The following is a 25,609-nucleotide window of genomic DNA, read 5'->3' as shown; positions in this document are numbered from 1 at the left end:
AGTTTCTAACAGAGGAATGTGCAGAACACTGCTCTAAAATCTGAGCTGGGGCTCTATTGTGCAGTTGGTAGTGGTCTTTGTTACTCACATTGTATTTTAGGCATCTATCTTTGTGTTTGCATTTTATCTTTGAGAGGAAGTAAACATTTAAAAAGTAGATTCTTTAGTCTAAGGCACACTATCAGACACCTTTGGGTGTTGCAGGAAAACCCAGAGGCTCTCTTGGAAGATAAGTATTCACACAGCTATCCAACACCAACTCACTGAATTCTTAGCCTTGCAGATCTGCCCAACATACAAATGTGATAACACAAAGGTGTGTGTGCATGTGCACAGGGAGATAACTTCTACTTTAACAGAGTATTTCTTAGTGTACTTTGCTCACATTTCAAGACCCAATAATACTGAAAACCATGGGATTCCACTGAATGCCCTACCACCTTTCTTAGCGTGATAAATCTCTAGTCTAAGAAGTGAGTAAAACTTTCTTGTTTTTGCGAAATTCATATTTAGTGTTATGAAACAGTGACATTAAGCAGTACTACGGGAAACAACAGAGACATTAATTTCAATATGACACAAACCTATTGTTCTTACATATTTTTCCACTTTAGTTTGCCATCTTAGCTGCAAGACTCTGCAGCTATATAGATATAGATTATTTTCCTGTCATTTCCACTGTGTTTTCTGCCCCCAAACAAGTTCAAGTAACTTAAAAACCATTTCCTCCCTCCATTTAATTTGGAAAAATCTGATCACCAAAGCAACACTCAGCAAAAGATGCAGTCAAGGTATCTGCAGAAACTATAAAACTCCTTAATGGGATTATAAAGAGTGATAAGTACCAAAACTTAAGAGAGAGTGCATCCCTCATTACTTTGGCAGAAACAGCTTCATAGTTTCCATGCCATGGTTTGACATACATTCCAGGATAGACTACACCAAAATAGCACAAAAGTTGAAATGAATTGCTCAGGGACTCTTCAAAAAAGGTTTTTTAAGTAGTCTGAAAAGGAACAAATTGCTTTCTGCTTTGAAATATGCAAATAAAAAAAAAAAAACCTCAATGAAATACAAATTATATAACTAAAACATAGCTGAGACATGCAAGAAGTACATAAAAATACTAACTTCTGATAAGAAAACAACCCTAGCTGCTGGCAATAAAATGCACTGGATATCTGTTAGCTGAATTTTGGGTGAAGTAAATGCATAAATATGAATATCATTTGATATTTTCATGGAAGATAATTATTTTGTAATTTAAAGCTACAGGAAGGAATTTGATTTGAATCATTGTCTTTGTGTCTTAAAGCTGACTGAGGCATGGAATGATGCAAGGAAGGTAGAAATCCAATCTCATCCCTTTTACTAGGGTTCACATAGACCCTCTGGTATTTCTGAAGGCTTGGAAAGATGAAGTTGGCATAAAGTGCTTTCCATATCTAATTTCCTTCTTTGGTGAAAATTCCAGTAATTATTAATGACATTTACTCTACAGACATCCAAGGCAGTTGCAGGGTTTCTAACAGAAACCTCTTGCTGTAAGCTGTGGCCTTTGTGTTTTTAATGTAGGGCATATCAGAACACAAAAATGCAACTGAAACAGAGATAATAAAAGACACCATTGTGAGCCCTTTATAGTGTGCAAATTCAGATACTTTTCAGTCATCCACATCATGAGAGTTTGCAAAGTACCACAAAATATCGTGTCTTTGCAGCCACTGCTGTGCGGACAGTCCTTCAGGTCACAGATCAGGGCATTAAATAAAATGTTTTGCTGCTCTGGTTTAGTGTTAAGGTAGGAAAACCTGCCTGCATAAACAGCATCCTTCCAGAACCTTCCACCTCTTTGTTTGGATCCAAGTCTGGCTTGTGATTTGTTTGGGCTGGAGAATTTGAATGGTTTTGTTTTCAGTGGTTAGAGGAGATGCTCAGCTGGTTCAAAGTCAAGTTTATAGTCTAAGTGAAAGCAGTTTTCAATAGTAGAGGATGTATCTTATCTTTCTACTAAGGTTTATTAAAAATATGTAGCACCTGATAATTTAACACCGAATGAGTGGCTGCTAAATTTCCCCCTCTCTTTGTCCCTCTGTCTCACACACACAAACACAGGAATGCTTCTCGCCTGCCAAGCTATGTGCCAAGATTTTGTTCACTTTAATCTCAATCATATGAGTTAGAGAACCATGAAACAAAGTTTCTACCAAGTATGCTGACAGATTTTTAGTTCTCGTGGCTCCACGGGGCATCACTACAAGCGCACGAAGGAACTTTTCTTATTAAAGGTTTCTGAGCTGATCCGTTTTCCATTTATGTCAACATGAGCAGTATCACCACAAGGAACTCAACACTTGCTAACTGATACCATACACTCATCAAAATTATTTCATTTCTAAGTAAACAAAAAGCTGTGGTACCTCCAAGAGCATTGTGTGGTTACTGCTGGCATGGGGAAGGCATTTGGTGGCAGCTGCTTTGGTGTGTTATGTCACATAACACCATGTCAGCTCAGGACTGACAAATCAAAGCATATGGTTTGAAAATGGGGGGAATTTTTCCTGGGGAGGTGAAGAAAAGAGGCATGGAGCAACCTCTCTCTGCCTTTTGGGTACTTTCTTATCTTCTGAGTGAAGGCATTTCAGAGATATCACCTTACTCTTGGTTTGGAGGAGTCCATGGTGATTTTAAGAGTCACAGTATCACCTGTTAATGGCACATAGTCTTGGCAATTAAAAAAGTTCCTGTCATTTGTTTTTAAATCTTGAACAAAAATCTAGGTATTTACATTTTTTTTTTTCAAATAGATAAAGCTTAAGGCTCTGAAACAACAAAACTCTAACCCATTTCCTCAACTGTAAGGCACAGCTATTGACAACAGAATAGATCTATTCAGGTCCCTACAGTCCCCATCTGTCTTGGTGGATGGAGGTTTGTATTAATAAAGCAAGAATTATAGGAAGAAATAACCTATATCCATTTCAAAGGAGAATAAGCATGAGAAAGCAGTTTCTGATTGCAATCATATATTTTTCACAAAAAATTCAGTTATTTGAAAGGCATCGTCTCTGACACCACGAAAGGTGCATGAAGGAACCACGAGGAAAGAGCTGGAGGATCCCAGAGGTCTGTTGTGTTATGAAACAAAATGCTCATATTTTGCTCTCATTTACATCTATGCCATTCCTCCCAAACCATTGTTTGAGCGAAGACAAAAGAAGTTGGTTTGCTATAAAACTGCATCCATGATCTGTGTGGATCCTGATCATAATGAAACAATCTGCTGAGCCAACAGACAACTGGAGATCTTTGAAAAACGTGTTAGTTCCTTGGGGGTTATCATGTAGTAGCCAATTTAGGGACAGTTATGTTACTAGATTGCTAATAATATCAGTTTCATAATTTCAGGGGAGCAAAACAAACTGAAGAAATCTGTTAAAGAAGTGCAAGCCTTCACATAAAGCCTCCTTTTTAATCTGTTCTCCTCCTTTGCCCCCTGCCTTCCTCCTGAAGTTCTCTGTTGGTACAATTTCTCTCATGTAGGTATCAATCCCATTAGACTGTGGTATTATATGATTAAAACATTGATGTAACACAAGCTGCTACAGCAAATAATTGAAGTAATAAAATACAACTGCAGTTATTTGTTCTCTTGAATTGCAGGCAGGAAAAAAAAAGATGAGTTTTTTTTAAACTGACCCCACAGTGTGGCATATGGACAGTAAAACTTCTTTTTTTAGTGTGTTTTGTTGCTTTAAAACTTTTTTGAAAAAATTATAGTGTGGTTTTAGTAGCTTTTTTTTCCCCCATAGGAAAAGTGATTCCTTTGCATTGTGGAATTATGTTTTCATAATATTTTAAAAAATACAACTTCCTATTTAAGCAGAGAGACATTGAAAGGATCTGAAATTACACCTCGTTTCCTTTTAAAGGAACTTAATGGACTTAGCTTCTATTTTTGTGTGTGTTTGTGTGTGAGTGAACATCTCTTCTAGGCCAAGATTCATTTTGTCAAGTGTTAGCCCAAAGTGTTCTATTAATGGCTGAACTGCAAAGTCTGACTAAATGGGGTTTGCAGTGGAAATCCTGCCAACTCCTTGTCTGTGATGGCATGTGTACTGTACCAGGGCATGGTGCCTCACAGCCTCAGCTTATTCAGGGGGGAAAAAGAGGAGTTTTGTGTCTTTCTTTTTACCTTTTTAATGGCTGGGAGGTGAATACCCTCATGTGTGAGCTTCCCTGAATCTGCCTTTGACCAGGGGGTGAGTCAGGACCTTCATTCCCTCTTTGGCACAGAGGCAATGAACAGAGTAACACACACAGACAGAGTCAGCTGGCTTTAAATTTCTCTGGACTTTTTGTTTCAGTGCATGCAAGTGTCAACTCCTTGATTTACAAAGTGTATTAACATTATTTTAATATCTAGAAAACGTTGTTTGATTCTTTTTTATTTCGTAGGTTAAGTGGTTTGTTTTATTTATTATGCCTATTGAACAGGATTTTATGGAAAATACGGAAGACAAAATGCCCTGTTTCCTTCTACATGTTCACAAATAGATATATTATACAATGCTAGAAAAAGGCAAAAGGCCAAACTCATCTTTGGTGTAATTCCAGTAAAAGCAATAAAATTACACAAGGCATGAATTTGGCCCAGGCATTGTAAATGTTACTCTGGTGAACACTGAGTGTCTGCTTGTTGTTACTGGCACAGCTTAAAATACAAAGCCCCCCTTTTTGTCATAGAAATGGATACATTCCTCTGGAACAGATTAATCAATGAAACAGGTATCAGGTAACTATGACAAAGACAACAACTGGTTCAAATACCTGCCTATTTCATGGCTTTTTCCTCTTCTAACCAACTTAAAGTCTCTTCTTTCAAATTTTTAAATAATTATATATTTATTCTCTTTTGTGCCTTGTCATTACAAGGCTTTTATTCCTTTTTTCAATTTTTTTTTTGGTCTGTTGTCTCCTTTTCTCTAATTTGTCTTGTATGCCCTTCCGTGATGTTTCCTGTTGACACTTCTTGATATTTTTTTCTAACTCAGAATGTGGCTTTCTAGCAGACACAGAGGCCCCAGAGTGAATACCCTTCAGAGCCAACTCTGACTTGGACCTTGCACAACACTATTAACTGGCTCTTACTCTAAGAAAGGTGGCTATAGTGGGATTGCCTGAGCCTGAAGACAGAAATGGCTGAGGAAATCTTGCCAATATGTTTGCACTAAATTCAACCGTTCTTAATTTCTACTCAAGAGAAGAGTTTATTAAAAAACAAAAAAATAAAAATAAAATTAAAAAAAGCACCAACCATTTTAAATCACAAACTTGCAAGGGCTTTTCTCAGAACTCTGTTGTCTTATATTGCATTCATCTGTATGCTTGAGTTTATGCTCATTGGCCAGTTTAAAGTAAACATAGTTCAATGCCCTCAGAAACAGATTTCTTCTGCACACTAGAATTCCATGGAAAAAGGCTTTATCTTCTGAACTGCTGGATATTTTTGTGTGCATGCAATTTTCTTTTTCTATCAGTTTGTTTTGTTTCCCGCTTTTTTTTTTTTTTTTCCTCTTTTCTTTTACATTCAGTGCATATAAAAGTTGGGAGCAGAAGCCTCCTTGGAACAAGATAGAATCATAAAAGGAATCTCATCACAAGCTAAACAGTACAAATTGCAAATTCTTCATGGAAGTATTAGCTTTTAGTGCGTGCCTGGATCCAAGCATAATAGATTATCCCAAAGTGGGAAAGAATGAACAGTACAAAATTAGCAGAACTGGGGGCTCAGATCAGTTGGTGGAGCAACATGATCTCTGTACTTTCAGGGCACTGAATTCTAAAGCCACTGGAAACAGAATGTAAAATTATATCAGAGTAAGCAAGGACACATGTGTAGGCCTGGTAGAATCAAACAAGAGCTTGGAAAATGCATTTCCAGAGGAGAATAAATACTGAAAATCAGTGAATGAACTTGTACGAAACAAACTGCTATTCATGAAGAATTTCTTGCTCTGAGGATAGAAAGGTATGAGTGAAAAAACACAGAATACATTTCAGTGGTTGTTCAGGGGTTGTGTGCCGTTGGAGAATAACCCTGCACGCAGACAGAAATATAAAATAGGACAGGATAGGTCAGTCTCCTGAGGTTTCCCTTCTCAGGAAAGCCTTGCCAGAACAAATCCTTTATGCCACTGGCTGATGGGTTTGGTCTAACCGTGCTGGGAAGTGTCCCAGGAGCACTGTGCATTTACTGGGAGCCCAAGATGGTGGTGAGCACACCCTGGCAGAGCTACCCTGTACTTTCCTACTGCCTTCCTCAGGTCCTCAGGGATGGGAATGAACTATTTTTGAGTACCAAATAAACTTAAAGTTTTGCTTAAGCTAAATAAACTCCGAGGAACATGCTGTTGAACTCAAACTGATCATGAGCATTATAATACATACAGAGGTGGAGATAGGTGGTGGAGTCCCCATCCCTGGAGTGATTTAAAAGGTGTGTGGATGTGGCACTTGGGGACATGGTTCAGTGCTGGCCATGACAGTTCTGGGGGAATGGTTGGACTCAATGATCTTAGAGGGCTTTTCCCAACTAAACAATTCTGTAAATTTCTAGGGGTTTTAAGTGGCTGTGAATCCATCCCTTGGCTGCACAGGCTTTATGTCTTCTGCCATCCTTACTGTTTTATAATCCACTCACTCCACCATACCAAAGCCAATGACCCCAGCATGGGAATCCTCAGCTTTAGGAGATGTTTGAGATTTTTTTTCTTTTAAAATTCTTCTGCAGTGTTTTCTTCCATTAGAAAATGAGATAGCATTAGACTCTTTTAAAACTTCATTTTTTTTCCCTAGCAATATATTCACTTTATATTTTTTAAAACTCATTTCCTCTTTGCTTAACTCCTTGAGATAAGTGAACTCTCCTCTGTGTAAACATTCTACCAGAATACTGACTACCTTTTAAGCGATATATGATTTAGAAGGTAATGAAATATCACTTTCTTTTTTTTTTTCTTCTTTATATATAGGTTTTAAAGTGCTTTTAGCGGCACTTTAGCTTTTAGATTAACAGATAAAACTGATGAAAGAGACACAACCTTCTGTCACAGGGCAGCATGGCATTTGGGAGGTGAGGTAGTTTAAAATACCATTTTTATCTTCATTTCTCTCCATTGGGATGACTGTATTTCTTTACTACATCCCATAAGCTACTTTATCTTTGCCCATAAAGTCATTTTCTTCCTTAAACCCTGAATATTCTGCATCATGAGACTGTGTGTCTGCATGTCTGCAATGACCATGTGCATAATCAAGCACAGCTATGGACACTTAGTTAATTAAAGCCAAAATGAGTATCAGTTTTAGGCACTTTGGGGTGTCAGACCTTGGAGCTTTTGAGAAATTTGAATTTTGAAGAGCAAGAAGTTAAATTTTTTTCAAAACCATGCCTTTTTAAAATTGCATTTCCAGCTTTTAAGTGCCTAATGGTGCCCTCTGAATTCTCACTGGTGCTACCCCAGATCACCCCCCAAGCCAAGAGCCCCACACTCAGAGGGGTTTTTGTCACTGCTCTTATTTAAGATGATTTGTTCCCTGGGTCTCAGTGCAATGAAACCCAGTAAATAATATGCTGGACACACAGAGAAGATAACAAAAGGAAATAGTTAAGGTACTATAATAATTTTAGCCCTTCTTTTTTCAGGTCACTATAATCTGCCCAAAGATAACTAATTGTTCAAAGTAAACATTCCACTCCGACCACAAAAGGAATCCATTACACAAACATATAATTCACAGTCATTTTTAGTGGGTTGTAAACAGTTTGGAATGAGCATAAAATGGGACAAAAATCAAAGTGAGCATTTAGAAATGAAAAAGTGTTTGCTACAAAAGGTCAGTCCCTTTACTTGGCAAACTATGTAGAAAAGCCTGGGAAAATGTTGAACACACAAGCAGTAAGGGAATTTTAAAGCCAACAACCTCCCTGTTTCTTTAAACAGACATCGGAACCTATAACTGGATCCTGTCAAACAAATGACTGCAAAAAAACATAACAGCTGCTAAGAAGTAAAGTTGAAAGATAAAGTTTTCTAAGCTAAGAACCTTCTCAGAAGTGGACTAAAGGTCTTTCTTAAATCTTTAAGCAAGGTTATGGATCCCAGGGTGGCTTTTAGGCATTGAATCAAATATGTAATTTTGTGTATCATTCCTGTCAGAGCATCCTGTGCTCCAAGAAAAGCAACAGAAAACAATATCTTCAACGTCCAGCTCAGAATGAAAACAGTACCTGTAATCACCAGCTTTGCTGCCTGCAGTGTCGTTTTTCAAGTCATTTAGGCTGATTTGAGAACCCTAACTTGGATTTTGGAGGGAGAAAATGAAGGATGTTTCAAAAGAGAGATGAAAGTTAAATTGTATTTCCCTGGAGCATTAGGACTGTATTTCTTTACAAAACCCAAGCCACACTGGATATCCTGGGTAGGTTTAGGATACGGACTGCTCGGGGTGTTCATTTACTCTGTCATTAGACACACAGACAAATGATCTTCCCTGGAAAAGAGTTTAGTATCAGACTGTTTTCACACGATAAAACACTACTATGAGAAGTATTGGATGGCATGTTGTTGAGGTACAACACAGACTGATATTTTTATTTTTTTTAATGTGTTCTACTCATGCCTTTCACATATTTTTTAAAAAAGAAAATGCAAAACAAGCAAACAAAAAAAAAAAAAAAGACAGCCAGGACTTCTAAAGGGTCATGGATAACAAAATAAATAGGCGACTCCAGAAATGGCTGGAAATGATATCTGGCCTTGAAACACCAAAAGTCTTGCAATGGGCCCCACCCTTGGCAGAAGTGAGCCGTGTGTGAGTTACAGGGCAGTGGGAGGATTGTCCCATGCTCTCCTCCCTGCACTGCTCAGCTCAGGGCTGGTGCTACCTGTCATACCCTTCCCAGGGAGAAGAAGGAAGCAGATTGAAAAACAGGAACACAGATTGAAAAGGCCAGGTCGACAGATAGCCCCAGAAAAGCCTGAGGTCCATCCAAGGTAGGTGTGGATGGTAAAGTAAAAGAAGAAACAGAAAAAACCCCACAGAATGTGCTCTTCCATCAAAAACTTTCCCCTGAAGTCCCTGAGAAGACAGAAAATGCAGAAATGCTGGAGATATTTGAGTAATCCCTGTATTCCTTCAATCTGATTGCTGCATGGTATAGATTTATTCTCTTATCCTCAACAGGTCACACCACAGACGTGGGAGGTTTTTCTATTTAGAATACTGCATGAAATACCAAGGATACAACACACTTTCCCAAGATAGTTTTGACTTTAGAGGCACAGGTCTGGATAGCTCAATAATCAGGACTAGAAGTTCATCAAAAATTATGAATGAATAATTCAGTAATTATAATAAGTAATTCATAAGTACAGGAAGAATGAAGAGAAAAACTGAGCTTCCTTAAAAAAAAAAAAAAGTGACAATTTCCTTGCAAGTATCCAAGAATGGGTACATTTTTATTGCCTCTCTTTATTAAATTCCACTACCAGCTTTGCAAGATGGCTGAGAAAATGGAGAAAGACCCGCTTCACAGTTCTACTTCAATAACTAAAAATACAAAAAGAGGCTGAAAAAGTGGGATTCATTCAATTTTTATAACTTTCACAAGTGAATCCTTGTTGGATAGATAAATATGCATCATGTGTGAGATTTTTTAGATCAGATCTTAGAAAGTGCCCCTGTTCTGAAATGGTGAAGAAGCAAATGACGAAACAAGTGAGGACAAATGACTAAACTCTGATCTAAGTTAGAGCAGAATATATTCAGAATGAACATCCTTTTTATATTCATTTTAAAATACTGTAGCTAAACAGGAAATCTTGCCAATGGTTAATGACAACCTGTACATTTTTAATCTGTGGAAGAATATTGCCACATTTGGCTATTGAGTGTAACCTCGTCTACACAGGAAAATGTACTAATTAATATGGTTTATTCCGATCACTGCTGACTTTATTTCTGTGCACAGTGCTTTTGCTTTAAAATTCAGAAAAAACAAATAGAAAACCAGTAGGTGAATAAAAACTAAATCCATGAGCTGATAGCTAAGAACACAACCATTCAGTGGAGCACGAATGGTTTGTAAGTAACATTTAGGGATGGTGTCCTAAGGTTTTTTTCCCTAATAATGCTTTATCTGAAGCGAAGCACGCACGTAACATTTTTGGTACAGTTACAGTATGTGGATGATATATTCTCTAAATAGGAAAAGAAAGCTTTTCTACCACAGCCAATATGCCAGCTGTACCGAGTATCTAGGCCATCTTACTAAGACTATGAAAGTAAACATACAGTTTTCATTAAATGTGCCTTTCCCATAATTGGTACATAAGTATTTCCCATGACTCTGCAGTTGAGTATCTTGGCTGGAGGCATATCTGGCCATTAAGAGGAGGGTTTCAGATCTGTTGAGTCTCAGCCATGCCGGGAGACTTGGCACCTCCACATTCTGCTTCCTAATACCAACCCCGGCACAAAATGTCATCAGAAGCTTGCATAAACATTGGACTTAGCTTCACATAAATTACTGCTGTCCTGAGATAGTTTATGCCAGAACTTAGTAAAAACAACACTTTGAGTAAATAGAATGTGAGTAAATGGAAGCATCTTAATCCAAGAAAACGATAATAGAAAAAAACTGCATATCAAATATAAACTCATAAATATAATGATAACATGAAATTTTTATCTCATGCCATGTGATTAGCTTTTATTTACATGTTAGGCTAACAAAAAGGGGTAAGCTTCTCTAAGTCACAGCAAGTTTGAAGGAAACACAAGAACTGTAGTGCAGTACTCAGAAGGATGACCGCCTTTGAAGGAACGGTGATACATCCAGTTTCTAATATGAACATTTTTTTGATAACTGCACAGACAGTAAACATCTAATTACATTCCTTAAATTTTTTCTATTACAGTTCAGCAGTGCAGAGACCTCTGGCCTCACTTCTAACTTGGAGGAGCAGTCAGATACTCCAAAACATCTATGAAATACCCAGTACATTCTTGAGGGAACTTGTGCTGAGGTTGTAACCAAGCAGTTTGTTAGACATGTTCTGCATGTAGTGGCATTTTTGCAATCTAATCTCTGCCTTTCCTTTTCATGTTCTGAATTTCACCTCACAATTCCTCCTCTATTAATAGTCACTTCACACATTTTTCCCCTTTTTTTATCCAGCCTCCAGCCTTCCTCCACAAAAACCCAATGCTACTATCTCCCCCTGCTGAACGATCTCCAGTTTGTTTCAGTCTCTGACTTCCTGCCAATCATTCTGGGAATAATAATATCCCAGTGCTCTCTTTGCTCTATAATTAAAGCATGAATTTCCCTGAGTTTGAAACTACAGGGTAGTTTTATTGCACCTTTCACTATAAAACCAGGTAACAATGGCGGAATTAAAATAGCTTTTTCCTTTGTGGGTAACACTCTAAGTATCTTTTTATTTTTCATGGATTCTCTTGTTCTGAGACTCCAGTATATGGCAGTGACAATGGGTTCACCCAGCCTTATTCTGAAAATAAATTTTCTATCTTTTGCAAGATATATGTTTCCCCAGATCCCTGGAACAAGTTGTAAACTTGTAACAGATGGTGATGAAGCCTCACATTTTTATACAATACATTTTAAGATTCTGCATCTACCGCATGCACCTTCCAAAGAAAATGACCTTCATTGAGAGAAGATACACACTGTAGAAAGGAAGGCAGGCAATGGTGTTAAGTGCATCTTTTTTATACTATGAAAAATTTTCTTATTAATCAAAACTTTTAATGAGGATGGATACTCATTTCAGTATTTTTGTAATATCATGGCTTGTAAAATATCTGTAAAAATTTGACACCTACACTCATTAAAAAAAAAAATTGCCATGCTAGAATAACATTTATTTTGGTTAAATAAAATTCAATACTTAGGAAAAACTATTGGCCTTACATTTACCAGGGACTTTAAAATGAAATAACTGACATTTTATCGGGGCTTAACATTTGCTATCCAGAGAAAGACTAACCCAACAACATGTCAAAAAAAAAAGCCCCAAAAGAATAATCAGCATGAATGAGTTCCATTAATGTCTTATCATATAAAGAAAATGAAGATACACAGAATGTGATATAGTTTTATTCATAAATATATTACAGATTGTACTGTCTGCCTACCCTGGCAATCCAAGCAGAGTTACAAGGTTAAAGTTTTGATTACTATTAGAGAAAAAAGAGTATTAAGTAATAAGGTACTCACCTCTTTTTTCAACAGCTTTTATGCAGAGTCTTACAAACTGGGGAACTGTAGATTTCTCATGCTCACAAACCACGTGCAAATGGGAGCCAAAAATTTGATCTACATTTGGAAGACAAGAGGAAAATACATTAAGGCATATTATTATTAGTGGGATTTTCTCTCTTCTCAGCTTGCCTATTCATTTAAAACTCAGATATTGAAGATGCATAGACCAAGTTGGAACCAAATCCTTTTTGAGTCCTAGTGGTCATTAGCTTTTGCCCCAGAACCAAATCCCTCCACATCTGCTGCTCATAGTGCTCGATGCTTCCCTCTGGATTCAATTTCAATTGCCACTTGCACCTTAGTTTTGACCTTTCTAAGGCTTGGAATTCTCCAGAGTTTGATTGGAGCTGCCATAGGAAATGTGCAAGCAGTTCCAGAGCTACAGCTCCTTAAGCCATTGAATACAAATTTCTACATGATGCACTTGATCCAGCCTGGTTGGGTGACCTGTCCCTTCCATCCATTTGGAAGTTTCACTCTTTCATGGAGCACTGTACGAGGGCAAGGACTTCATTACTTTGCATCATCAGGACTCGGTACAATTTCATCTCAACTTCACAAAATCTTTTTCTTTACTCATCGAGTTGCCTGCTCAGAAAACCAGAAGATGCTAGATGTCTTTTGATAAGGATTTCATCTTACACCATGTTTAGCTAATTATTAGTCTCACTTCCTTCACAAGCAATCCTTTTACTAGATAATGCCACCTTTTAGTTTTTGTGATTTCAAAGTTTTGATCAACTTTGGCTGTTGATCTTGAAACATATTTGTATTAGCAGGTTCAACCCGTCAGATTACTAATTAGCTTCCCCCACCTCATTTCCACTCTGTGTTTGAGAGATTATGAAAAGAGCAATCAGTAACAGGGACGTTGTCAGCTAAAATCAGAATGAATCAAACAGATGAGAGGAACTATTCAATAGGAGCCAGTTAAATGCTGAAACAATAGGAGTGTACTGTCATCATTTATCCAAAGAGACAGTCTCCATATAGCATTTCAACAGAGCACTATAGTTTGTAAATTGGTGTGGAGGCTTTGAAAATTATTATATATATAGCTGAAAGGTGATAGCACCAGTCTGGACTTTGCATAGAAAACCCAGCAGCTCCCACAGAATTGGATGTTTCCTCCATAGTCAGGGCCACCATACTGCCCCATAACCAATTGCTTTTTGTTCTAAAACCACCTTATCCTCACTAACAAGCAAAACCCCATTTTTAAAAACAAAATTCTGTGCTGCAGTAAGCTTCATTTTCATTAATCACCACTATTTCATACTCAGCTCAGATTTCAAGAGCACTTGATTGCCTTTTCTTTCCTGATACCCAGAGCAGGGAACACAGTGACAGAACCAAGGTGCGGGCAGGGGTCGCTTTGGACTTCTCGAGATGCACCAGAGCAGTTCATTGCTGCACCTCCCAAAATGTGTGATCTGCATTCTGGAAGAGTACATCAAAGCTTGGATTGAAGTTAGTCAGAGTTTGGGCTGCAGAAGGGATGGAGGACTGGGTTCACAGCACTGCTCTGAGGAAGGTTGTGTGCATGTGTGGCGTTAAGCATTAGCGAACAGTCTGTTACATGTTTTGGGGTTATGTTTCTGACAAAGCACAGTCTGGTTACATTTTCTTCATAAAACATTTATAGCTGCCTTCAGTGGTAATTATAAATACAGAGATTTATGATTAAAATGTACTAGCACTTCCTCTTTTGACATCTTAATTGTTTTTTAAAATTTTAGCAAAGTCCTGTCAAATTCTTTGCATAATATGGAATGGTCTCCAATGTAAATTATGTTAAAAAAGAAGTAAAAACATGTCTTATTTGGTGGACAAAGACACTTGTAAACAATTTCAGAAGCAAAACAGGCAAAGAACTACACTGTGTTTAGATGGTAACACATGAAGAACTGAAATGAAATTAGTACGTTGCTGTTCAGCAGTTTCTCTTCTGTGTTATAACCACTTTATAATCAACTTCTAGGATTATTTCACAGTTACTCTTTCAATCTCTAACATGAACACAGAATATTTGTTATTCCTGGGAGGAAATTTTGAACAGGCTGAAAAGAGTTTTACAATTCTCACCAAGTCTGTTACTTCATTTCTTGGTTCAGATTCTATATATTCAGCAAAATATTTAACCTTAGTTTTTATACCTTTCACTGCATGGATGCAGTCACATTTTGATTTTAAATCACCTCTTCTTTAGAACACAGGCACTCAGGATTTTTATCTTGGATGGAAGGGCAGCAAAATAACATTAATACTTCCTGGGCTTCAAAATAGACTATGGCAAAACAACAGCACACAACTGCTTTGGAGGGGGTTTTCCCCCTTCTAGAAATTCATGAGTATTTACAAGTACATGATCCCAAGAGTCATCCAAGTAATCTCAGTTCTGAGTTTTCCTGGACCACAAATTCTGTGACTCTCTCTAATCAATTGACTTTTTGCTGAATCTGTGTCTGTACATAAACATGGGAATGGCAGCAGTTACACTGCCGTACTCACACTTGTGGAGGTCACAGGGATACTTGAGAAAAACTCAGCTAAGATTTGTTTTTGCAGTATTTCAAAAAACAAGGAATGGTGAATTGATCACTTTTTTAGGCCAGATTTTTATGTAACTAAAATGAAAATATTATTTTCTTATTCTTTTATACGTGTAGAGTTATACATATGTTAAAAGTAGTTTAAGGGAAAGCTCTCCAGAACATTTCTTCAAAAAAATAAAAGACCTTCTCCCAAAGGGATAAGAAAAGCAAAAATTCTTTGTTTGATTTATTTGTGATAAGGTCCTCCAAAACTTCATATTTTATGACTTGAAAAAAAGAGATGTACACAACACTCCTAACCTCCTGTTATGACAGTTTATGTTTCCTATCCAGCTTATTTAACTCAAATGCCTGGGAAATAGACACAATTACCACCTTATGGAATGCTACTTAACTTTAAATGCTCCCCTCTGAATAGAAATCCACTTTATCTTCTCAGAGTTATTCCAGTTTCTCAGGAATTATTTCCTCTATAGGCTCCTGAAATGCTCTTGTTTCATCATTTAAAAATTTAAACTAACAATTGTTCAGAAATATCTTTTATTAGAACAAAGGCAATTCCCATGCAGTGGATTCTGTTCACAAGGGCTCGTACAAAGGAGCTGCATACTATGCCCATATACAGCTTTAATCATTCACTCTTTCAGCTGTTATCAATTTAAAACCAATGAAACTCCCACACTGAGTCCATTTGAGCAGTCAATTTTAATATCTTGGGGCATCTGTAGTTATTCTGAATTGGCTGCAAAAGCAGAACTAACAAGTTAAGCTCTAACCATAAGTCTACATCAGGCTGGTAAACCATACATCAAACACCGACAGTTAGTCAATATTGTAGTATGAAAAACCAACAAGCATTTTTAAGAAGAGCAATATATTCATAATATGTTTGGTGGTGTGGTTTACATTACATATCCCTGCTATCTGCACATTTAAAAATCTGCTGGAGATGGTGGGGTGTGTGACAGCTTCACACAGGGATATAAAACCAGACACCAGAATGGACATTCACAAGTTGTAGAATATAAAATGATGATTATGGCTGCAATGAATTGCTCGTTCTGGGGAGCTTCAAGTTCTCCCTCAGCTTGACAGGGCTACTTTTTTTTTTTTCCCTTTCTTTCTTTTGAGTAGCTCTCTCAGGCTGCAGCAAAGCCACTAACCCTGGGCTACAGAAATCTTGACTACGGGAGACAATTCTTCTGGAAAAGAAACAATTAAAACAAAATCACTAAAGCCACATCCTCACTGAGAATGTCATTGTTTAACTGTTTTGGGTGTACATGGATGAGATGTAGCCACACTTGGAAGAACTCATACTTCAGTGTTTTTTATTAAAAAAACAGGGAAGGGCAGGGCCAATACTCCGAAGTCTCAGGAAGAAGCTTAAATTCTGGCATGAGAGGAGATGGTATAATGGTACAATGCCCAAGTTTTTAGAAATGTGAATTATATCTATATAATCCTGTGCCTCTCAGGAACAGAATTAACTGTGCAACATCTGGATTTGAAATGCTGGACTAACAGAGCTTTGCACCAACATCCAAGTAGTTTGTTTTCTTTGTATCTGCTTGAATGCTGGGAGAGGGAAGGAGAATGAAAAGAGAAATTCAGAGATGAATGTACAAGGAGAGGGATAGGACAGTAGGCACCAGAGATGTGAACTTTTGCAGAGGGAAGTCAGGCATTTGGAGCCATATTCTTAAAGGTGACTTCTAGCTGCACTATCTGTAGTCAGACACATTAAGTCAGACATTAAAGTGATGCTGATTCCAGTCTGGGGCTCCAAATAATGCCATGACACTTTTACAATAAGTGGGGCAGGTCCTCAGCTGACTGAAGTCGGCAAGGTTGTCAATGGAGCTCCCCTGATTTATGCAAGCTGGGAATCTTGCCAGTCCTTTTAATGTGAAGATTTATTATATATCGTTGATCCGTGGTGGTCATCAATTAAAAAAAAATTACATTTGTGAACAGTTACTATTAAGTGGCATATGAGCTGCCAGATTTGTTTCACATTCTCAGAAAAAGGGAAAATAGTACCACAGACACAGGTCTCTCTTAAGAAATTCTGGTGTTTTACTGGGGACAAGAGCTTGCTTGAATTCAAAGAGAGGGTGTCTGCTGTACTACTCAAAACACTTCTCCCAAAATGAGACACTTAAAAATTCTCTGAATCATTTTTTAGCACCATGTCAAAGGAAGAAATCACTTTGTTCAGTGTCTGGTCATCCACAAGGTTTAGGAAAATTGCTACCAAATGTCCATATCAAAGAAAGAAATACCCTTGTGACCCATTGTCCCTGCAAGTCAAAGGAAATATTTCCTAACTTTCCCTAAGTTCTGATGTGCACCAGAACACTTGCAAAATTCCTTCATAATCTGCAAGAATTACAGAACACAACGAAGGTGGGCCTTAATCTACTCTTTTGGACTTCTCATGAGCATTCTGCTCATTACATTTAACCACTCCAAGGTCCAGTGGAACATATGATACAATAAAGACATTTTCCCTCGCCTGGAAACGGAATGGTTGGTGATCTCTGTGCTGTGATCTGCACAACCACCAACATATGCTGAGCCCTGTTCTATAGGCTATCAAGCCAAATCACAGCTAGTTCCTTTCACTAGCAATTGAGTGGCTTTTATTTTCATCTTGAAACAGTTGTAACCATTCCAAATTTTATGCTGTTTTGGTTTTTGCCTTAGCTTATGAAATACATTCAATGGAGCTCTTTTGGTGTCTAGCTTTTGGGAAAGATCCGCCCTAAAAAAAAAAAAAAGAAACTTAAATAAATTTCTTGCCAGCTGCATAGCTTCATTTTCCTCATTTCCCACAGTGTCATTTAAGTGAGATTGTTGCTCATGCTTTTTTACTCTTTGCTGAGGGTGTGTTTTATGATAGTGTATTACTGACACAACCATCACAGCTTTAAAATCACAGTTTCACAGAAGTTTCTTTTCCTTTGTTGGTCTAGAAAATCTCAGAAATCAGGATGTTAGGAGGCCAACATCAAGCTGAAGGTTGGCAATTCATTCTGGGTAATACTAAATCATGACAAAGCTCAAACATAAAGCTCAAAGTTCAATTATAGACTATAAAGTTGTTTTAAAAGAGAAGATTTATATATTATTTTTCTAGCATATTAGTGCAGATTCTGTAAATTCTGAGAATATTTCAATGCTGAGGAACCAAGGACCCCTGCCCTAGAGTATAAATTTGAACAGTTATTCTCAAAATAACACTGCTCAAATGGCAGACATGGGACATGCCTCTTATTTACTATTTCTAGGTTGTGTGCATGTGTATATCTAAGAGCAGAAGTGTGCTTAGAGACACAAACACATTCCACAATGTCCCTGTATTGCACATCCATCTCAGAAATGCTTCAAAAAGCTTTGAGACCAAGGATATTTTGTGTAAGCATGAGTGAGATGGAGCAAGGACAGATGATCTTCATTAGAGCTCTGGCTGGAGCATGAAGAGCCCCGGTCACCAGCCCATTGCAATGATTGGAGCCAACGTGCTGTTCCCATTCTGGCTTCTTTTCTGCCCAGGACTAGAAAGCAAACGGGACAGTAATGACAAAAGTAACTTTTTGCCATGCAAAGTGTTGGTGCATCTTCATTTTCAGATCAACATGTAGCTAATGTTTAACCATCAGTCTTCTACATTCCCTGGTCTAAGTGTTATCCTCCTTACTATTTTCATTTCACTCCCTACTTTACTTTCTACATGGATATCTGCTACACTCTACACAGGCAAAGTTTGGGTAAGAGTTAAATGACAATCACATAATTTCTAGATTTCCTGATAACAGTCTTGGCAGAACAAAGTACCCCAGGAGATCAAACTGCTATTTAATTTTGAAGCCTGTATTCCCAAATTTGGTTAATGTGGAGAAATGTGTGGAGTCTCCTGGCCAAGTGTGCACGCATCAGCGACTCACTGAGCACAGGACTATGTTTAAGTGAACTTACCACCTTAAAATGTATTTACTCATGACTATAATTTACGTGTTAAATTTATTGGAGTTTTGGTTCCAGTGTGACATACAATGTAAAAAATCAATATAGATTTGAGAGCTTTATAGTGCCCCTGGCAAATATGAATAGCACTTGATGAAAAGTGAAGGTTTTCACAGCACCTACAGTGCCACTGCATTGGAGTAATTAACACCACACGCTTCACAGATATTTATATCAATTCTTCACCAGCACACAGAACAGCTCTTTGTCAGGAATTTGGTACCAAGATGTCCTGCAAGGCTTTATACACACTTTTATTACAAGCCCCTATTTTAAGGGATTTACAATTCTGACAGAAGTATTTCCCTATGGAATAAAAGGTTGTAGGCATGTTCTGAGAGCTGGAGGAATTTTTTCTTGTAAAAATTGGTTAACATTTTTTTCCCTTAAGAATCGAGCAAATAAATAGTTCTGAGGGGTTTCTGCAACCATTTAAGTCACCTTTAGAAAAATAAATAGATGCATCTTATAATACAAAAATTTGGCAATCTTTTCATTGGTAATCTGGGTGGTTGCATTTTGTGATTTAAAAATATTCTAATAGGAGACTAAAAATTAACATTTAAAAGTGGTCTCTGCATAATCACTGCAACTGCATTTTCATAACATTTTAACAGATTAAGGGGATAAACTGTGGTGAAGACAATGAAGGAACCTTATCAAATGAGCATTTCACATAGACTTACTGTAGATTGGAATTAAGCTGTGCTAACGAATCCTGCCTCATTTGCATGGCCAAAACCTAATCCTAATGAAACTTCATGGTAGATAACTAACATGTTTTCTTCATGGCAATATTAGTTTGGTAATAAAACTGTGCCGGGTACAGATTCTGAGTTACTGAGCCACAAATCAACAGCACCTCTGTTATCCATGGAAAAGTATCCCAGGTAGAACAAAGAGTTTAATGCAACTTGAGCCAAACCCAAATTCATCTGGCTTTCCTAGAGAGATATATTAGAGAGTGGATTTGAGTTATGCTAATGAATCTGGATCTGTTAGCAGGGATCACCTCTGATCCCTATGTAACACTGCAGGATATTCATCAGCCCCACTTTATTAAACTAAAGAAACCCCTAACCCTTAAATCCAGAAACTACATCTATAAATTACTCCTCTTTTACTGTAATAATTGCAAAAACTAACATGATGCGTTCAAATCCCATCCTCAACTCACAAAGCACTTCAAAAAGGAAAAACCCTCTGAAGTACTGAAATAATTTACTACAAATGTGTAAGGACAGATCCTGAAAGTTTGGTGTGCAGGTGTGCACACCTCACACACACATATTGACACAAAAGTGACATTTTTCCAAAGTTTCTGAGTCATCTGGAAGCTGAACCCCATAACTGAGGCACATCATAGTTTCATATAATGAAGGTTTCCTTACAGTAAACAGCACAGCACTGAGCATCTCTGCACGTATCTAAAACATAAGAACTTAATTCATCAAATCTTCTTCTCTCCAGACATGGGCCCAGCTGGTGTTGAACTCTTGTAGCTGCTTTAGCTTATTCTGGCTGGGGTCAGTCTCTTGGCTCAGGACAGACAAGTTTAATACACACTAGGAACACCCCTTGCCATTTTTGACACACCACTGGAAAATTCACACTCCAGAGATTGACAGGGGCGGCTGGCAAAATGCCCCTTTCTAGTCAATTTGCATGTGCAGTTGCGGGTTTCACACATAATAATTTGCGAGTGTGTAAATTTTTCAAGCATTATTCCAGACAATATTTAAAAACACAGCTTTACTTGATGTTAGTGGTCAGAATGCTACTGCCTTCAAGTTAACTATCCGCCTCTCTGTGAAACACTTCTTGGATAAACTAACAAACACATTTTATCAGAGAAACAATTTTTTAAGAATATGTGAAAGTGATGGCTGACCAGCTTAGAAAGCATTTCTTATTCCTTGACATGTATTTCAAATGTTTAAAAATTGATTTTGTTGTTGAGTTAGAAAAATAATGAGAGAAGACAGCAGAAAGTCTTTCAACAAATTAGTCAGCACAGCATCTGAGGGTCCTATTTTGGGTTCTAAAACATAAAGCTATATCGATATTCTTTTCTTAAAAAGCAATGGAGTTGTGCAGGATCTTGATTTGCATTGTTCATGGTGTTAAATGTATGGGCTTCTATGATTTGCACACCAAAGCAGAAAAACTGGAGGAGCAGTCAGATACCACAGAGGTAGATGAACCATACATTGATTCTTTTTTCTTTATAGTTCAGCAGTGCGTTATGAGACACAGCAACAAAACCATATTTAAGAAGTGCTTGTCCAATGTACTGAGTCAAATATTCATTTGTGATTTTTTTTAATTTTTACACCATAAAGAAGAATAGAAGACTGAACACACCTTTAATAAGTCCCTTTTCTTGCAATGTTTTCAAGGAGGGTCTTCGGGAGATGAACTTCTTTAATCTGCTTTTAATTCGGTTTCTGTCATTTGTGTCAGAGGCACTGTAGTTCAGCCTGAAAACTGAAGGAAATCAAAAGAGGAATTTTTAGTGAAATGATATTTCTAAATTAACAGTAGGTTTCTGAGATACCCTGAGAAAAGAGTGGCCACAACCACCCTGGTAAGATCCCAGTCATGCGGTAGGTCAGCAGCGTGGCTGGTTGGACACTACAAACCATCTGATTAATACTTTTGTGAATAAACACGACGAGTTCACTCTGCCGGTTACGCGCAGAGCTCTGTTATTTATTGCCCATAAGTATTTGGATGGCGACCAGTTTGCTCATGAAGTGTTCACGAATCCCACAAGTTTCACATGGGTGATTTTTCAGCTCCAACTCTGGGCTCTGAGTGTGTTATGCACTATTAGCTGTGCACTCCTAGCAATGAGAGAGGACGGATGGTCACACCACCAGTGAAGGACGGGATTCTCTTGCCAAGATGGATTAAATGTTATATATATATTTAATGCAGTTATAGAAAACATGGCTGTGTGCCACGAAATGTGTGCAAGATGCATTAATTTATGGAAAGAAAAGTATTCCCATCCTAATGATTATATTTTATTATATTTAAGCATTTACCAAACTGAGAAACAATTTGAGCGCAATTTATTCCTGCTCTGTGTCAAAAAGACATAGAATCCAGCTGCAGAAAATCCCCTGGAGGAGGTTTCAAAGGCATAAATTTAACTTTTTCTCTGCTGAGATGCTTACAGGGCACCGTGATGGCTATCAAAATAGGAAGGAGGAGAAGTTCAGCATGCTCCAGAACTAGCAGAGATGCCACCTCTCCTAGAGTTTTTCCTGAAAAAGCTGGTTTTTAATGATTTTTAACAAATCACCTGAGATTTGCCACCCATGAATAACTCTTGTTCCATGTCCTGAGCTCTGCCACTGTGCCCATTTCTGACTAGTTTAATGGCGCAGCCAGAGTGACGCAGCCTCCCTTGGCAAAGGCCTCCAGCTCAGAGAGGGGTGGCTTCTTCTTTCTAACGAAAGAACAGTCTTCCTTCCATCTTCTATTGGAAATCAATTAACCAATTAATTAATCAATCAATCCACCAAAATATAATATTCTCCACAAGGTGCACTGTCAGGAGCCTGGTCCATTGTCCCTTTGAAAGAATCTCTGAAGAGATAATTTAGCTGCAGTTGCAGACATGCTCCCTTCTCTCCCCATGCAGACTGAACCTCCCCTATAATCCAGTAATCTTCAGACAGAGGACCCAAGCAAAGAGAGAGAACAAAATTCAAAGTATGGTCATTATTATCAATCTTTTCATTTTTTGTCAAGGCATTTTGCATTAGTTTTAAACAAAACCAGAACATTTAAAGGTGCACAATTACCAAACAATGGCAAGTTAAAATAACTGGTTAAGCAACAGCAACAACCCTGGAATATTGTGGTTTACATTACAAATCTGATTTTAACAGCCAAACTTATAAAATGGTTTACGCTTTGCTGTTGTCAAGGGAGAAAAACTTGCCAAATTGCTCATTTTAAGTAAATAGAACATAGCCAATTAAGGAAAGCCATATTTAAACACATGCCTACAATGATCAGAGCATAGTTTGCTTCTGATTTCACTACTGATTTTAACAGAAGAGTGTTCCATTTTCCCACAGCACTAAAATGACCCCACACATACTTCCACAAACTAGTAATCACACAGGACAAATAAAAGGACACTTTACTGGAAAATACATGGCCTGGTACAATAATCCATCACTTATTAAAACTGAAATTCACATTTTTTAATGGTAGCATTCCTGGAGAGATATATCACAGAACATAAAGATTAGCATTCAATTGATGGTTGGTGCTTTTTTTAACATTATAGCAGAGGACTTTTTGTTCGAAATTGAGCAATCCTTGGCAGGGACAAGCTAAAATTCCAAGTCACTTGGCTGTGCTATAAAAAGAACAACAAATGGATGTTTCTAATTCTGCATCTTAGTGGTACTTTGAAACAGTGAAGTGAGTTGTGTTTAGTTTGGGGTCTCCTTTGTTGCTCGTGTCTCTCAGTCCATAGTAATTCACAACTAGGTTGGCTTTATCCTGAAGCTTCCCCAAATTATGTAAATGATGCAAGAGTGAAAATACACTTTAAGTCCATAATTTACTCGCCACTTTTCCCATTCTGAAGGCTCTGAAGTGTTTTGTGCACAATTTGAGTCTTCCCCAGACTAGTTAAGGTGTTCCAAGTGGAGTACATGTGGTCATCCTGTGAAGGATAGGACATCAGGGTGAACATCCCTCTCTTTAGAAACACAATTAACCCAGCTGGAAGTTTTATACCTGAAACAGCAATTATGGTGTTAAAACTACATCTAGAGGTAGGAATAATTATTGTCATAGATATCTTTGTATGTACCACATTTTGCTGTATGGCACACAATTCAAAACAACAGTTGATGAATTTCTCATTTTATTCTATTAAATACATGTGAGTCACCAGAAAAAAACTCCAAGCCTCACAGAAATTTAAAGGTTTAGATAGCATGTTCCAAAACCAAGCTTAGGCAGAAATATTCATGTTGGGATCTCACTTAGAAATATTCCTTCTCTTGCCAAACAATTCTTGTTGTGATATCCCCATATTAAAATGGTTGTGCTATTATATTTGGAAAGGCAAAGAAGACCAAACATTAAAAAAAAAACCCAAAACAACAGGTATAAAACTCAAAAGGCACAATAAATATTTTTTTAACACTTTCCTTTTTAAATTTCAGGTTCAGAATTTGGCCAGAAGTATCCTACATGAAAGAGAGCTGGCAAATATCAAACATAAAAAAGGAGAATTTAGTTCCACAGAAGCAAAAATAAGTCACTTAAGGACTGAAGTATAAAATAATAATAATTTTTTTCTGCTGGTGCAAGTTCGTGCAAGGACACTTCATCAGCAAAAATGTAAGCTGAATATTGTCTGATTTTCATGTTTGGCTGGTAGTAAGTTGAAACACTTAGATCTGGAAAAGCATTTCTGATTACTTTTGGTACTTTATTAGACCTCCATTATTCCACAGGTTGGAAAGGTGTGAAAAGACAAATGAAATAATGGCAAGATCTTTTCCTCAGTTCTCAAGATGCATGAAGTCAAAATAGTTCATCACAATAAGGAAGTGCCATTCAGATTGGGTACAAAAAATAAAATAGTATAAACACATTTTTAGGACTAAAAGAAAGAACACATCTTTGGCCCTTATTGTTGGATAGCACTGTAATAACATTGGCTGAATTAGAGGGGATAAGTACAACTTAAATGCTTGGGAAAAAAAAAAAAAAAGAAAAAGCACTGATAAAAAACTGACCTGTACTTTTCTGGCTTTTAATAATTGTCTGAATCCTTATTCAAATATAGCCGTAATAATAGCATATAAATAACAGAAGAAGCATGGAAGGCAAGAATGAATGCAACACCTCTCAGTGACACAGTTGTACAGAAAACAAAGTTTTGAGATGTACAGATGAATAATTATCTTTTAACATTCAACGTCCTAGATTGCAACTGCAATGCAATGAGAATAAATTTGCTATATTTTAATTAGGATTAAGCAGTGACCAACAAATTGCAGGGTGAAGCTACAAAAGCTTTTCTCCAAGATTTTGGCATGGCGACCTCTCACAGAGGTAGGTAAGGCTCTGAACTCTTCAGGGCCAGGATAAAAATGTTTATGAGATTCCTTCCTGTGAATTTAATCATGCACCTAGACAATGTATTTCTAGCAGAATGTTTTTCCTGGGTGTGATGTTCTGAGCAAAGCCTGGATGATTCAGAGTGTAAAATTTTTTAATATGTCCTAAACTCCATATTTTATTGGCAAGACTTTGTAACTCCCTATAACACGATCTCAAATTCCTTCCAATGACTTTTATTTCACTCTTAATTTACTTTGCATTTGTACATAATCTCAGGGGTTTACCTATGATTAATTCCTGCCAGGTACAGTGTATCTGAACACTTCCAATGTGTTGAAAGCATTGGTTTTTGAAGAACTATTCATTAATGACTTTCTGAACTGTGACAATGGATATTGACAGTGCTTGTCAGACTAAAGCACTATTGATTGTCTCACATCATGTGTATTGCAAAACCAATTTCTTTCAAGTACCTCTTCCTAACTGAAATACATTATTACGATGCCTATCTGTTTATTATAACACCCAAAATTACTGTTTGTAAATCATTTGGATGGAAAGAGCA

General features: G+C 37.4%; 1 protein-coding gene and 1 long non-coding RNA gene across 5 annotated transcripts in view; one reads left to right on the top strand and one right to left on the bottom strand.

The window, feature by feature from the left end:
• Positions 1-25,609, bottom strand: part of ARHGAP15 (Rho GTPase activating protein 15) — a 318,797-nt gene that overhangs the window by 110,934 nt on the left and 182,254 nt on the right. For all 3 annotated transcript variants that reach the window (XM_030278121.4, XM_002198396.7, XM_072931738.1), the window contains 2 exons: positions 21,301-21,423; positions 12,308-12,406 (listed from right to left, as the gene is read on the bottom strand). In XM_030278121.4, the coding sequence (XP_030133981.4) occupies positions 12,308-12,406; positions 21,301-21,423 (222 nt within the window). The remainder of the gene's footprint in view (positions 1-12,307; positions 12,407-21,300; positions 21,424-25,609) is intronic.
• Positions 1-25,609, top strand: part of LOC140684503 (uncharacterized) — a 76,772-nt gene that overhangs the window by 27,171 nt on the left and 23,992 nt on the right. Inside the window, exon 2 of one of the 2 annotated variants that reach the window (XR_012056846.1) lies at positions 24,138-24,315. The exons of the other annotated variant lie outside the window; for it this stretch is intronic. This is a non-coding gene — a long non-coding RNA (uncharacterized lncRNA). The remainder of the gene's footprint in view (positions 1-24,137; positions 24,316-25,609) is intronic. 2 annotated transcript variants of the gene reach the window in all.

This window comes from Taeniopygia guttata, chromosome 7, assembly GCF_048771995.1.
Source record: "Taeniopygia guttata chromosome 7, bTaeGut7.mat, whole genome shotgun sequence".
In the NCBI taxonomy this organism is placed as follows: Eukaryota; Metazoa; Chordata; class Aves; order Passeriformes; family Estrildidae; genus Taeniopygia; species Taeniopygia guttata.
Note: the sequence above shows the minus strand (reverse complement) of the source record. Positions and strands in the feature narration are given on the sequence as shown.